Genomic DNA, 13,730 nt, shown 5'->3' on the forward strand with positions numbered 1-13,730 from the left:
TAAGAGGGCAGTGCTCTATAATTTTATTAATGCATAGCCTTCATTAAAGACAATAGCCCTTAATTCTTTGTTAGACCTTAACTGCAGCATTCAATGATCGGTAAATTCTCATCAATCTTCATACAACCATGCAGATGGTCAACTAAACTACGTATTTCACCGGCTTGTGGGTGGGAACTTTCCCCAGCTAAAAATCTGCATGCCCTGTTGTTAACATGAACCAAGCTGTAACCAGCAACAACCCTCACCTCTCTCTCCTTCACTAACCTTCGCATCCTCGCCGCATTCATCCACAATCCATTTGATGCATACATGTTCGATGCAAGAAAATAACCTGCAGAATTCCATGGCTCCAGCTCAAGAAGATGAGAGATAGCTCCCGCACCAATCTCACCGTTCCCATGGCTTCTACAAGCACTCAAAAGTGCCCCCCAAATACTTGCACCAGCCTCAAAACCTTCAGGAATCTTGTTGATTAAATCCATTGCAATATCAAGTTTTCCCGCCCGACCCAACATGTCGACCATGCATGAATAATGTTCCAACCCAGGCTCAACCCCGTGATCTTGAACCATCGAACTGAAGAAATAGAGCCCCTCTTCAACTAACCCGCCATGACTACAAGCAGATAGCACCGAAAGAGCTGTCACAGCATTTGGCTCCACTCCCTCTTGTTTCATTTCAGTGAGCAAAGCTAAGGCTTCACGTGCAAAACCATTCATGCCATATGCCGCTATCATGGCGCTCCATGTAACAACATTCCTTTTGGGAATTTGTTCAAAGGCCTTCCTTGAGTCTTCTATCGCACCACACTTTGAGTACATCTCGACAATTGCAGTCCCAACTGCCACTTGTGCGTCCAAGCCACATCGAATTGAAATTCCATGAGCCCACTTCGACCTTCTCAGTTCAGCTGAAGTTGAACAGGCCTCGAGAAGATTGATGATGGTAACAACATTGAGCTTCTCTTGTGCAAGTGTCATCTGATGGAAAACAGCTATTGCTTCATTAGTTCTGCCACAATAGTTGAACCCCGCAATCATGGTGCTCCAAGAAACCACATCTCTTCTCTCCATCCCATCAAAAAGTTCCGACGCCAGCTCAACAAGATTGCATTTTGCATAAGCATCAATTAGAGAATTTAGGACCAGTTCATTTGATTCATATCCCCGCCGCATTATTACACAGTGGACGGACTTGCACATAAATGGTTGCACAAAAAACTTGCATGCCTGAAGAATATTGACAAGAGTCACCTCATCTGCCTTGATTCCTTCCTTCACCATCGAATAAACCAGTGATAGAGCTTCCAAATGCTTCTTATTTAGGACAAATCCAGACAAAATAGAATTCCATGAGACGTTGTTTCTCTGAGATATCTCATTGAAGACTTTGAAGGCAGAATCAGCATCATAACACTTTGAATACATATCGATTAAAGAATTCCCAATATACAGATCAAACCCAAAACCTCTAATGATCACTAACCCGTGAATCACCGTTCCCATAATCCAGTCCCCCAAACTAGTGCAGGCTTTAAGGACACTCACCATAACTATACCGTCAAGCTCAATGCCAACCTCAGATACCATCTCCAAAAATACCTGCAAGCCAATCTCAGCTTCCTCACTTCTAACATAACCACCAATCATCACGCTCCAAGAGATAACATCTTTGTCACACATTTCGTCAAACATTCTCTGCGCACTCTCCATGTCATCCTCCGCATACGCACTCAACATTGAGTTCTGAACTGAACCAATGGTCAGAAACCCAGCCTGAATTATGTACCCATGTACTTTCATTATCTCAAGTTTAGCTCTAAGTCTTTGACAAGCCTGTATAACAAGCACCAAGGTGGAAGTATTAGGCTCAAACCCAGCAACCCTTGCATTCAAAAACCACTGCAACCCTTCTTGTAAAGATCCCTGAACTAAAAACCCATGCACCATTATGTTCCAAGAAACTGAATCTCTGCTCCTCAGCTGGTTAAACACGCCCAATGAAGAACCCAGGTCTCCGCATTTCAGGTAGAAATCCAAGGTGGAGTTGCCAACCGAAGTGAACCATTCAAAGCCCTGCTTAATCAGACCTGCATGGATGGACTTTCCACGACTAAAGGAGAGGAATGAACATGCTTTAAGAATGGAAGGGAAAATCGAAGGGTCAGCTATTCTAACGCCGGAGTTCTTCATTTCACGATATTGGGAAAGCACTTTTTCCCATTTCCCATCGGATGATGACACTTCGATTCTTGATAGCCAATTAGGGACCTTTGATACCGACGGAATGGTTGGGGAGCGCATTGACAAGAAGCAAATGCAAATACTTTCTTAAAACTTGGTGAGTTTTTAGATTCCATGCATGAGGACGTAGTTTTGCGTTACGTCCACTACTTTATGCAGGAACTACCGAACTTTAGCTCATTTCACAGCGTGGACATTACGATGGTAACTAACCCATGGCTATGGCAGGCAATGATATTCGAGGACTAAGAACGGTCTAATCGTTCATGTATAATACAAAAAATGTAAAATATATAAAGAATTGTTTACAAAATGATTCTCATCCGATTATATAAAAAAATCTTGTAAAATATAAATTGATACAGTAATATGTACTGTTTATTCTTTAAATAATTTTTTATTATTTATACTTCATCTACTCCCTTATTTCTTTTTATTTTTTTTATATTTCAATACAAATTCATTTTATTGTTCATCATTTAAAACACCTCTATTTTATTTTTTTCAACAAAATATCTTGGAAATATCATTCATCCAATTTTTTCATATTTGATTTTATTTTCAATTTTTATTTAGCTTATATAATTTTATTTTGTGTGTATAGGAATTATATTACATTGTATATAATAATATATTGCAAATATAAAAATATATATATAGATATTACAAACTTATTGGTAAAAAAGAAATGTTTAAAAAAATAAAATAAAAAATATTATTTAAATGATATGAAGAAAAAATAAATAAGTTAATATATAATATATTATAAAAGTCAGTATATAAAATAAAATAAAAATAGATTTTGCTAATGTATTTTAAATAATAAGATAAAAAATCTATTGAAAATGCTCTACGTGATATTCGAGAACACTGGCAGTTTGGAGTTAAAATAAAAAACGACGCAACACTAGCTAGATCAGTTTCCTTGAACTTGATCATCTTCAAACCTTTTCCTTTGCTCCGAACACCTCTAGACTGTATAAGAAGGGAATTGGGGACGTACAAAGGGGAAGGTGTAAGTGTAGACAATATTATATATATATATATATATATCATATATTATAGATGGCAAAGGCAATCAGCACTGCAACTTCTGAGATACAGTTATGCAATGTTTTGAAGTCTACTCACAAAAAAAGAAGTCAACTCAACGTAAATGAGATTAAATAACACAAGAAAAGATCGATAGCCTCTCTGTGAACAACAAGGCGTTTTGCATTTCTTTTCTTTGGAGATCAAATAATATTACATGTGTAAGTTATAGGGCGTAAGATGGACAAAAAATATTCATTCAGTAGTGTTGCCCAAGCCGCGGTAAGGGTTATCATACACCAAATATCTAAACCAGTAATACTTGTACTTCAAAACAGCCAAATCCAACCGTGGCTTGTAGTTTCCGTTGTAATGGATGACAGCTGCATTCTCTATCTCTGTTAGATTAAGGGCTGGATCATGTCCAAGTCCAAAATTATGCCAACCCCGATTCAGAGGATAGGTCAATTTATAAAAAAGTGATAAGAGTCCCGGTGGCAATGTGCCAAGTTTCCAAAGAGTTCTATCCTCGTTCTGCAAAACAGTTTTACAACAACAATTGCAAGCATGATTAGTGTAATTACAATCAAACAATGATGAAGGTATCACTTTCTGGGTAAAAACAAAGAGGACGTGCTTGTTGAGCATACTAGGCACGGGTTAAAGATCAGAATCTTCGGTAGGAAAATAGATCCAAAATAATGTTATGGACCAAAAAGTAGAAAAATTTATGAATTTTCATTGTATAGTCTGCTCCACGAAGCAAATGAAAAGTCTGTCCAATGGGAGTTATGGAAATTTAGGAAATTGCTTCCAAGGGTATTATTTGTGGTAAGAGACTTACTCCCAAGTGGTTTAGTAAATAGGAGGTCACAGGTTCGAATCTCTATTGTCACAATGCTACAGAGATGAGAGTCAAGCCCATTGTCCCCAACCACCAACTTAGTGCCTTGGTGAGGGTAGGTCAGGCTATGCGTCGGCACACTTATCGCCAACACGATATTTGTATATGTGACTTGCAGACTAAGATTTACTACCATGAAAGAAAGGCATAAATATAAGTAATTAATATAAAGACAATAAATGATAAGAATGTGAAAAGCGGGGGTTGTGTTTAACCATGGAGGAAGAAGACAGACAAAAACCTTACCAAATCCTGCGAATGATGATATATTCCAGTGATATTTCGCTTTTTCCACTCCTTCAAGTCAAAAATACTCATGCCAAATGCCCAACCACAAGCATTATGATCGAAATTCTCTGAGATCGTTCGATTAGAGAAGTTCAGATACTTATCAAACCTATGGAAGCTCTCCTTGCATGTCTCCACTGCACCATTTACCATCCCTTGCAGATCGATAGACCAAAGAGGTGTGAGATCCTTCTGAACTACAATATCGTCATCCAAAAATAGGATCTTGTATAAGTTTGGGTAAACTTCAGAGAGGTAGAATCAAAGATGATTCAGCATGGACAAATCATTCTTGCAGATTCAAGTTGAGTAGTTGAGTAGAACGGAACAGTTTGATGAATTCAGCCACTTGATGTCGTCAATGCTCTCAACTTGGATTATTGCTTTTGGAGGAGGGTTGACAAGAAACCACATTCCCATTGCAGCAAAATTCAGTTTATCCGTGATTATATGGATGACATGTTTCTCTGCCTCCTTTGCATGGAACACAGTAGAATTGATAACCACAGATGTTGCTAGTACATTGTCAGAAAAGTTGGCGTAGTGGTAGAGAGATGGATCTTCAAGCTTTTCTTTGTCAAGATCCTACTTCTTATGAGAAACCTGCAGATAATAATCTGCTCTGCGAGCTGCAGAGGCAGGGAATGCAATTGTTTAGGGACTGTTTTCGCAGCTAGCTGAACTAAGAAGGCATTCTTTTTCTCCAGTGCATTTACATTCTCTTCAGTTGACTGAAGCATGGCTCAACATCAGAACAGCAATAACCTGCGTGAATCTCAGCATCAGAACTTGCTTCTCCAATAGTACGCTAACTTGCTCTAGAGTGTTTCGTAAGAGAATTATAAAGATTACTCTCATTTCTAGACATGGCAATGTATGCACATGCTTAGGCCATTATAAGCTGGTCCCACATAATTTTCAGGGTTGAATCAGAATTCGGGTTATCATAATCTCACCTCCATATACTGTACTGTCCCTTGACAGTGGTGTCAAGGCTTTTAGATCGTTCAATTGCTGCCACTGCCATCTTGTTGTTACTGGCTTTATCTTGTTGAATTAACAGAGCAGTTCAAAGATCCCTCCTCTCTTGCCACATTTTCTGAAGGTCTAGGACAAATTACGTACCAAAATCAATTGCACAAAACGTATTTAGGGGACACAAAATAGAAGCATTTAATTGCTCACCTGCCGCATTAGTTTCACGGGGCTCATTGATGGCATGTGAGGATAGGGGCGTCGACCTTCTTGATGCCCATCAGTAGAATAGTTGGCCTTCTCTCTTATCCCAGATTTAAATGGACATTCCATTCTCTGAAAGTATGGATTAGATGGAGGAAATGGTCTATCAGTGCCTCTAACTAGGAGATAATAATTCGATTTGTAATGCCAACCAATTAAGCTAAACAAAGGGAGAAATCACAGGTTTTTTTCAATCTCTTGGTTGGAAACATTAAGTTATTTGATTTCATATGTAATTCATATGGCTCTCATAATTGTTCAACCTGTTTTAGCAAGGTATGATGAGTGCTGCCACGTACGCTATTAATTTCTATAAAAGAATTAGTGTTTAAATCAAATAGCAGAACCTGGGAACTCTTTGACTGATCATGATTAGCATCCATAGAGTTTTCCCAGACCCGGGAAGCAGATAGATCCTTCATTTTCACCCTGCTAATTCAAACAGCACCAGAAGCATCACTGGACGCTGCAATGATGTTAATATCTTGTATGAAACGAATAAATATAAGCATCACTATTATATATTGAGAAAAGAAAAATTCGACAATTACCTTTTCATCTGGATGATTGCCAACTCCAGTAGCAGAAGAATAATCTTGTTCCTGCTCAGCCAGCATTTGGCCATAGGTCAGTAAATGCAACAGTTTTTATAATGTCACAACTGAAGTAAAGTGGTAATGGTTTGAAAATTGGAAATAGGGGTGAGTGGTCGGGTGTAGGGTGAAGGATTGTGCATGTCAAACTTCCTGCCACGTTAAACCCTTTTTAGCCATACTACTTCACTCAGAGTCATGTTTTTCAGCTCAATAACAGTATCTTCACCTACCGTTGTCCAAATCCCTTTAAGCAGTTCCTTCTATATGTGGCTGTCTACACTTGATAGAAACTCTAATCCACTGGTTCTCTTTTCCAGATATCTCTCTCCTATAGCAGCTAAAATACATAGAGCCTGTTTGGAATTAGTCTATTAGATATCACCACCGGTATCTGGTACAGCCTCTAGCAAATAAAGCCTACATCATAAATGGGATAACTCAAGAAACGCCATTATCACCATAAGAGGTTTAAAGAGAAGTCATGGCTTTTTGTTAAGATGTTTAAAAAATTATAGATGGGTTTGAGATTGCTGAGAAAAAAAAAAAAAAAATCCTTAATATTTCACATGACCAAACCCTTTTTAGCCATATCTTTCAACATGAAGTATTATCCTAATGTTGATGCCAAATGCCAAAATCTCCAGAAAACACTTATTGAGACAATATTTAAGTAATTCAACGACTTGCCTAAGTTCACTGGAGCGAAAATTCACTATATTCAATGTGTTTATACAAAATTACAGACACTCAATAAAGTTCTCTATCTCTCTGTTTTTGCCCACCTTTACTTTACATATCAGAGCTCTTTTATAGGAGAAGCTCTACTAAATGCCAGCCAATATTGTTGACAAATGGGGATCTGTAGCAGCTATGTGCAACCTGCAACAATATAGAATGGTGGAAGGCTGGACGGTGCAAAGCAGCTATTTGGACAGTGCAGAGCAGCCATTTTGGACTCCTTGGTTTCACACTTAGGTGGTTTTCAACACCTAATCCCTCCTATAAATGTCGAAGATTTTCTCATACGGAACTAAAACAAAACATCTCTAAGAAATTCCAAACTCCAACTTCTTTGATGGTTTACATGCTTAGCAATTTCACCCAGAGATGATCTGAATATACCACGAATTATCAACGTAATAAATAATGCTTCGAATGGTGAAGTGCTCACACTAATGCATAGGCAAGATCATATGTCGAGTACCTTCTCTTTCATTCCTATTGTTGTAAATTAATGACGTAGCGTTCCTGGCTTGGAAATGCTAGGAAACATATATAGACAACAAAGGTAAAAACTCTTGGAAGTTTAAATTATAGTTACCAAGATACTGTCCAGAGTTCCTTGGAAGTAATAGCATACTCATCTTCCTCAAACGGCACTGCTCACAGTCATACAAGGGCGAAACTCTTTGGATTCTCTTTGACCGGAACAAGTAACAGAAATTGCAATGCAGAACACCGTCAGTCAGGAAAAAAATATTAAATTAAGCAATACCCAAAAAAAAAAGAAGATAAAATTATAGTCTACTAAAACAACTTCATGTCAAAGACATTTTTATTTTTATGTTTGGATCAGTAAACATGTGAAAGACTAATCTTACGGTAATTGAAGTATCTAATCCATCTGCTCCAAAAAAGTTGGAATGGCACACAATCTGTACAAATAATTGAATGAATAAAAACTTAATAATGATCTCACCCAAACTGATGCGAAATACTAAATACTTTGAGCAATGCGCAGTAATAACACTCAGTACTAATTCAAAAGACGATTTTCATTAATCAAATCCATCACGGTGAGTGACTTGTTCCTGTTCATTACGTGCACCAAAGAGTCTTTGGTTACAGCACTCACTGAAATAACGATCTTGAATTATACTAGAGATAATTAAGAATCATTATAGAAGAATCTAGAGGATCATCAGCATAAGTCAGCGACGTGAAAACCCTAAACACTTAGAAGATAATTTCCCATGAGAGGAAGATTAATTGCAGAAAATGAAAGCTTAAGAATGTTCTTTCCCCAGCTTCCATTAGCGATCCAGTCGGGAGAGAGAGCGCGCGACGTTTCAGCGGGAATCAGAAGGGGGGAGTTTATAGACGTATCGATTGCGACGTACGTGTGTACAACTCTATTTTATTAATTTTTTTTTAATTTAAATTACAAATTTTAAAATTTTATTATTTTAATAATTGGTATGTCGATTATTTACAAAAAAATAAAATATAAATAAATTATAATAATAAATGGTCAATGCTACAAGTAACTGATGTATTTATTAGGCTTGCAAACCAGCTAACCCAGTCTGTATCTGGGCCCGACTCCCAGGATAGCACAAAACGACCGATCCGACTCAAGTCAGTTCAACCCTTTTATTTTTCAATGACATTTTCTAGATATGTTTTTCCCTTCAAAGCTGCATTTATCTTGACCCTTGTTTTTTTGTGCGGAAGAGTTAGGAGTGTAATCAATTTGATTTGATCTAGTTTTGAATAAAATTTAAGACTGAATTAGTATGAATCGGTTTTATATTTTCAAGAACCGATTTAGTACTAATTACCCTCCTAAACCGGTTCTTCAAGTTTTACCGATTCGGTCTAGTTTTAATATATTATATATATTATATTATATAATATATATAATATGCTATATATTGTAATGATGAGATGAGATGGTTTCTCAATCCAAATGGCCCTAATCTGTTTTTTTCAGTTTCTACAATGGTATATATATGCCTGCCAGCAAAATGTAACAACTTAAACATAAACAAAGACTTCTGTACTTTCAAACCACATCCTCAATATAAATTTGCAACCCCTGGCATCTTGAAGAACAAATATGAAAAATCTATCATAAACATCACTGTTCAAACAATGCCCTATCAACTTCTTCGAAAGTATTTAATGTCCAATGTTCAATAGAGATAGATAGGCGCATTAACAAGGTGCTCTATAGATTATAAGAAAGAATTCTTGATAACCAAACTATTGGCTACCAATATGATACCCCCCCGGTTCAGTTCCCAGGCTCCAAAACTTACAACCATTACTTCCCCAGCTACAAGAACGTTAGTAATGACTCTGCAAACATACCCAAGCAACACTCACCGGGCGACTATATAATTACAGTTTTGCTGCTAACATACTCATTCAGTTGATACAAGTCACATTACAATAGCAATACTCATTGTATACAAGAGATCGAATGAATGGGGAAAAAAAACAAAGGGGGGCAGGGGTGGGGGAACTATCTTTTCATGAGAAACAAACGTCCGCATAAGAGCGAAAGCCTGTGCTTGTATGCAGCAGCTCTATCAAATTCACCTCACTAGTGGGGAGTGTTGGTAGGTCTGACTTCCACCCTGCCTTGGGTGAAGTGGCGAACGATAATGCGAAGACGGTTGGCCTTGTCTGTGCGCCATAGGATGAGAACGAATTCGAGGCTCCCTTGGTTTTTCATTGGCAGCTTCAATCCGCTCCAATGTCTCCAATACTTCTTTCATTGATGGTCGGTGTTTTGGTTCAGCTGCAAGGCATTTTAGAGCAAGCTGAGATATGTGTAATGCAGCTTTGGACGGATATTTTCCCTCCAACCGGGAGTCCATAATTTGTTTCAACTTCCTTCTTTCTGAAAGATATGGTTTGATCCAGTCCACCAGATTATGTCTTCCACTTGGACGATTTTGATCGAGTGCCCTTAAGCCTGTTAGTATCTCGACTAAAACAACACCAAAACCATACACATCACTCTTTACGTACAGATGCCCTGTTTGAGTAGCACGAGACAATGTCATTCAACAGTTTCTATAAAAATCAAGGTTGAGTGGCCCAAATTTTGCTGAGCCACTGAAAGTTCAAGAGGTTTCACAAAAAATTACCAGTGGCAACATACTCTGGAGCGGCATAACCATATGTGCCCATTACCCGTGTTGTCACGTGTGATTGACTAGCCGATGGACCTAATTTTGCCAGGCCAAAGTCTGATATTTTGGCAGTGTAGGACTGCAATCAAACCAAAAGTTGGAGAAAGTATAAGTTCCCAATAAAATCTTAGTGAATATATATGAAATATAATACCAATGATGTTTTAGAAATAAAACACACGCTTTTTTTTCATCAATGACTTGCACACTTCCATGATGTGGTGGATCAAGTGATGAGGGTGGGATCAGAAAGGGGAAAGATGCGTCTGCTTATAGGATGAAGATAAAAGAAAGATGTATCACTCATTGGACAAGGGAAATTAGCAATTAGATTCCTAATGTCTCTTATAGTCTTAGTAGTTAATCATGTTTCAAAAAGAAATTTACCCCATCAAGCAGTATATTGGAGGCCTTAAAATCTCTATAAATAACTTGCTTATCAGAAGTGTGCAAAAAAGCCAGGCCCCGAGCTGCTCCTATTGCAACCTTAAGCCGTATATCCCATGGAAGTGGCAGAACAGTTGAGCCCCCTGACAAGTGAAAAGGATGCAACGTATGGTGAACCCAATGTTCTTTATACGAAAAATCACACTCATGCAGAGCACATTGCTTGCACGTATGGACAGTGATAATAGAATTTGATCCTTTTTAAGCTCTTACTTCCGAAAAGATGGTTTTCTAGGCTGCCTTTTTGCATGAATTCATAAATCAGGAGTAGCTCTTGATCCTCCCAACAGTATCCCAACAGCTTAACAAGGTTAGGATGGGAAAGCCTTCCTAAGAAATTCACTTCTGCCTGCACCAAGAAATTAGCACCGAGATGAGCAGACATAAAATGGTTTGTTGAACATTTAGTACAGCATCTAATCAAACTCAAAAAATGCATGTGTTTGAGAGAGAGAGAGTTGCGCTGTCATTTAAAACATCAACTTTAACTTTAAACTAGTTATGGAAGCTAGGCACCAAATGTATTATCAATTCAAACCACAACTCAGGCAGAGTAGCAAAGAGGAAGATGCAGCATTTCAAGTCTCAACCAAAGTAAACTCAATCGCGACTTACTATGATTTACAAGGTTCATGATTCATTGCAGTATCTTCCTTTTTTCTTTACAATTATTTACAAAACTAGCCAATGATATTATACAAGAAAGATGATAAGCAATGGGTAAGAACTTACATAGCCACGATTGAATGTGGTCTGTATTTTCAATTACCTTTTTCTTGTTTTTTTTTTTTTTTTTTTCCCAAAGTGGAGTAGCTGTGATATTTAACTTCAGCAGTCGAAGTCAGTTGGTGTTCTATAGTAAACACATGCCAAAACGAGAGCATAGTCTTGTTTTGTTCAGTAAAAGCTCTGACGAGGAATACCACATATAAAAAAGCAACAAGAAAAACAAAAGATAAAGACAGCAATAACAAACACAGTAAAAGTGCAAGTGGAAGGGCTAAAAGGAATCCAAAACGCATTAACTTTTCAAACTACATTCTTCTCTTTCAAGTTTAGTATAATTGCTAGCCTAGAAAAAGGGAAAAAAGCGTTTAAAGTAGAATTACCTGCCACTCTTGAAATCCTTGTAAGCTCTCAGAGTTCAGTTTTTTAACAGCAATTACCGTCCCGCTTCCGCTCTTGGACGACCCCTTCTCCTCAAGCCAACCCTTGTAGACCTTCCCGAAGCCTCCCTCGCCAAGTACTGTATCAGCTCTAAAATTCTTGGTCGCAACCTTTAATTCTGCAAAGCAGAAGATCCTCAAGTTTGGGGTGGGCAAGATCTGCCCATGTGGATAAACCTCATCGCCGCTAGCCGCCGAGAAATGACTGTTTGCAGAGATGTTACTACACCTAGAAGTAGTTGCATTACTTGTTGTCTGAGATAATCCTGTCATAATTACCCAAACACAGTACGAAATGTCAGACCAGTATCACATAAGGGGAATTTTGCTTTTGGTCATGCGGAAAATTTCATGAGAATCAATTATCTTACGAATTGAAGAGATCGTAATTATACAAAGATCCAACTTACCAAAAAAAAAAAAAGCATTAAAAGAACGAAGAAAAATCACACTTTTCGTGCTGTAATGCCGGATCAACATAGTCCAAGACGAAAAGTCAGAACCCAATATAGAGAACTTTGACGGTGATTATACCGTTGATGGAAACAAAGACTCATCTTTAGAGAACAAACAAAAAGTATGGGACAAAAAGAACCATCCCTTACGAGATATTTGAGAATTTCATGGAAGGGTTGAACATACAAAAAGAAAGCACAGTTTTTTTGTTTTTTTTTTTTTCCTGTCAGTTATTTACCTGAATTGAGATGGGCAGTGGTGCTTGGAGTTGGGTTATCAGCTGTAGAACCCCAACAATTCCCCATCTGAAACTAGCTTCTCTCCTCCTTCAGGGCCACACAAAACGTAGTTGGATCGGTTGTGGCTTAGTTTCCTTTCTTGATAATACAGCGTTCTTTCCAACGTCTCTTCTGGTTTGAATAATCTTTCTTCTTAGACCAATTGAAAGGGCTTTGTATTTGAGTTTGCTTGAAATTTCTCTCTGTCCTTCCACTCTTGACTCTTATCTCTGCGTATACAGAGGAAATCACATAAAAGTATCGCCGACAAACGAAGTCACATAAAGTATCGCCGACACGAATTGCTCGGTACGAATGTCTAACAAAGAAAATGGCGATGGCTACAACTTCGCAGGGAAATGCAGGCTAGAACGTTATTCAAAGTCAACTACCGTGCTTGGGGGATTAGTCAAGTCAAAAGGTAGAAGCTCATTCAAAGAAAGGGTCCTTAAACAGGCTAATCACCTTAAAGCATCCCAACTCTAATTATATTTTAATTCCATGAAAACATGGTCGTTATATGTTTTTAATGCTTTCTGGCTGCAAATCTCCTCCACACACATTTCTTTGTAGTTTTCAACCATCTTGATTCTTGACTAATCCTTTTAAATCACATAGAAAAACAATAACAATTCAACATCATCTTGAAGGAACGTTTTGGTCTTTTTATACTGCAACCAAGTATGAAAACTCCTAAAAAAAAAAAAAAAAAATGTAGAAAACTCATGTCTGTTGCCTAGTGTCTACCATAAGTAATTGTGTTATCTTCATGCTTTTTTCTTTTTACTTAATATTCGGCAATCTTTCAAGAAACATATTTCAAAAGGGTGTAATTACATTATAGGTCATGAAAACTCCCTTGCCTAACGGTAAATGTAAGATGAGATGATAGTTAAAAATTAAATAAAATATTATTTTTATTTTTAAATTTTTATAAAAATAAATTTTTTTATTATATTTTATATAAAAATTTAAAAAAATTATAATAATTAAATAATATGAAAACAAATGAATTCGGTGAGATCCAACTCTAATGTAATGGACCACACGGTACGAAATTAAAAAATAAAATTATATTAAATTATTTAATAAAAAATAAATTTATTTATTATATTTTATATAAAAATTTAATAAAATTATAACGACTTCTCGTAT

At 37.3% G+C, this 13,730-nt stretch overlaps 2 protein-coding genes and 1 pseudogene across 5 annotated transcripts; all 3 read right to left on the minus strand.

The window, feature by feature from the left end:
* Positions 1-43: 43 nt before the first annotated feature.
* On the minus strand, positions 44-2,501 carry LOC122310868 (pentatricopeptide repeat-containing protein At2g17210). The gene has a single exon (XM_043125090.1). The coding sequence runs from the start codon at positions 2,304-2,306 to the stop codon at positions 78-80; it is 2,229 nt and encodes a 742-aa protein (XP_042981024.1). The 5' UTR covers positions 2,307-2,501; the 3' UTR covers positions 44-77.
* Positions 2,502-3,441: 940 nt separating this feature from the next.
* Positions 3,442-6,624, minus strand: LOC122310869 (annotated as a pseudogene).
* On the minus strand, positions 3,442-13,038 carry LOC122310870 (probable serine/threonine-protein kinase PIX13). Of its 4 annotated transcripts, XM_043125094.1 has the most exons (16): positions 12,536-13,038; positions 11,785-12,107; positions 10,889-11,024; positions 10,616-10,758; positions 10,184-10,307; positions 7,907-10,071; positions 7,627-7,723; positions 6,536-6,658; positions 6,261-6,311; positions 6,057-6,168; positions 5,656-5,781; positions 5,427-5,577; positions 5,187-5,235; positions 4,429-5,099; positions 4,123-4,311; positions 3,442-3,812 (listed from the first exon to the last, which is right to left on the minus strand). In XM_043125094.1, exons 1-6 carry the CDS (start codon positions 12,600-12,602, stop codon positions 9,626-9,628), a joined length of 1,239 nt encoding a protein of 412 aa, XP_042981028.1. In that variant the 5' UTR covers positions 12,603-13,038; the 3' UTR covers positions 3,442-3,812; positions 4,123-4,311; positions 4,429-5,099; positions 5,187-5,235; positions 5,427-5,577; positions 5,656-5,781; positions 6,057-6,168; positions 6,261-6,311; positions 6,536-6,658; positions 7,627-7,723; positions 7,907-9,625. The 4 variants fall into 4 exon arrangements, with proteins under 4 accessions (XP_042981028.1, XP_042981027.1, XP_042981026.1 ...); XM_043125093.1 differs by having other exon boundaries at positions 4,429-5,235; positions 5,427-5,569; XM_043125092.1 differs by having other exon boundaries at positions 4,123-4,301; positions 4,429-5,235.
* Between the last annotated feature and the right edge of the window lie 692 nt (positions 13,039-13,730).

Source organism: Carya illinoinensis, chromosome 5 (genome assembly GCF_018687715.1).
Source record: "Carya illinoinensis cultivar Pawnee chromosome 5, C.illinoinensisPawnee_v1, whole genome shotgun sequence".
Lineage (NCBI taxonomy): Eukaryota > Viridiplantae > Streptophyta > Magnoliopsida > Fagales > Juglandaceae > Carya > Carya illinoinensis.

Coding starts and splice junctions, on each gene's coding strand:
- LOC122310868 (XM_043125090.1), bottom strand. CDS start 2,306: ATGCGCTCCCCAACCATTCCGTCGGTATCAAAGGTCCCTAATTGGCTA.
- LOC122310870 (XM_043125093.1), bottom strand. CDS start 12,602: ATGGGGAATTGTTGGGGTTCTACAGCTGATAACCCAACTCCAAGCACC. Junction 12,108..12,535: donor CACTGCCCATCTCAATTCAG/GTAAATAACTGA, acceptor TAATTATGACAG/GATTATCTCAGACAACAAGT. Junction 11,025..11,784: donor AAGGATTTCAAGAGTGGCAG/GTAATTCTACTT, acceptor TTCTTGGTGCAG/GCAGAAGTGAATTTCTTAGG.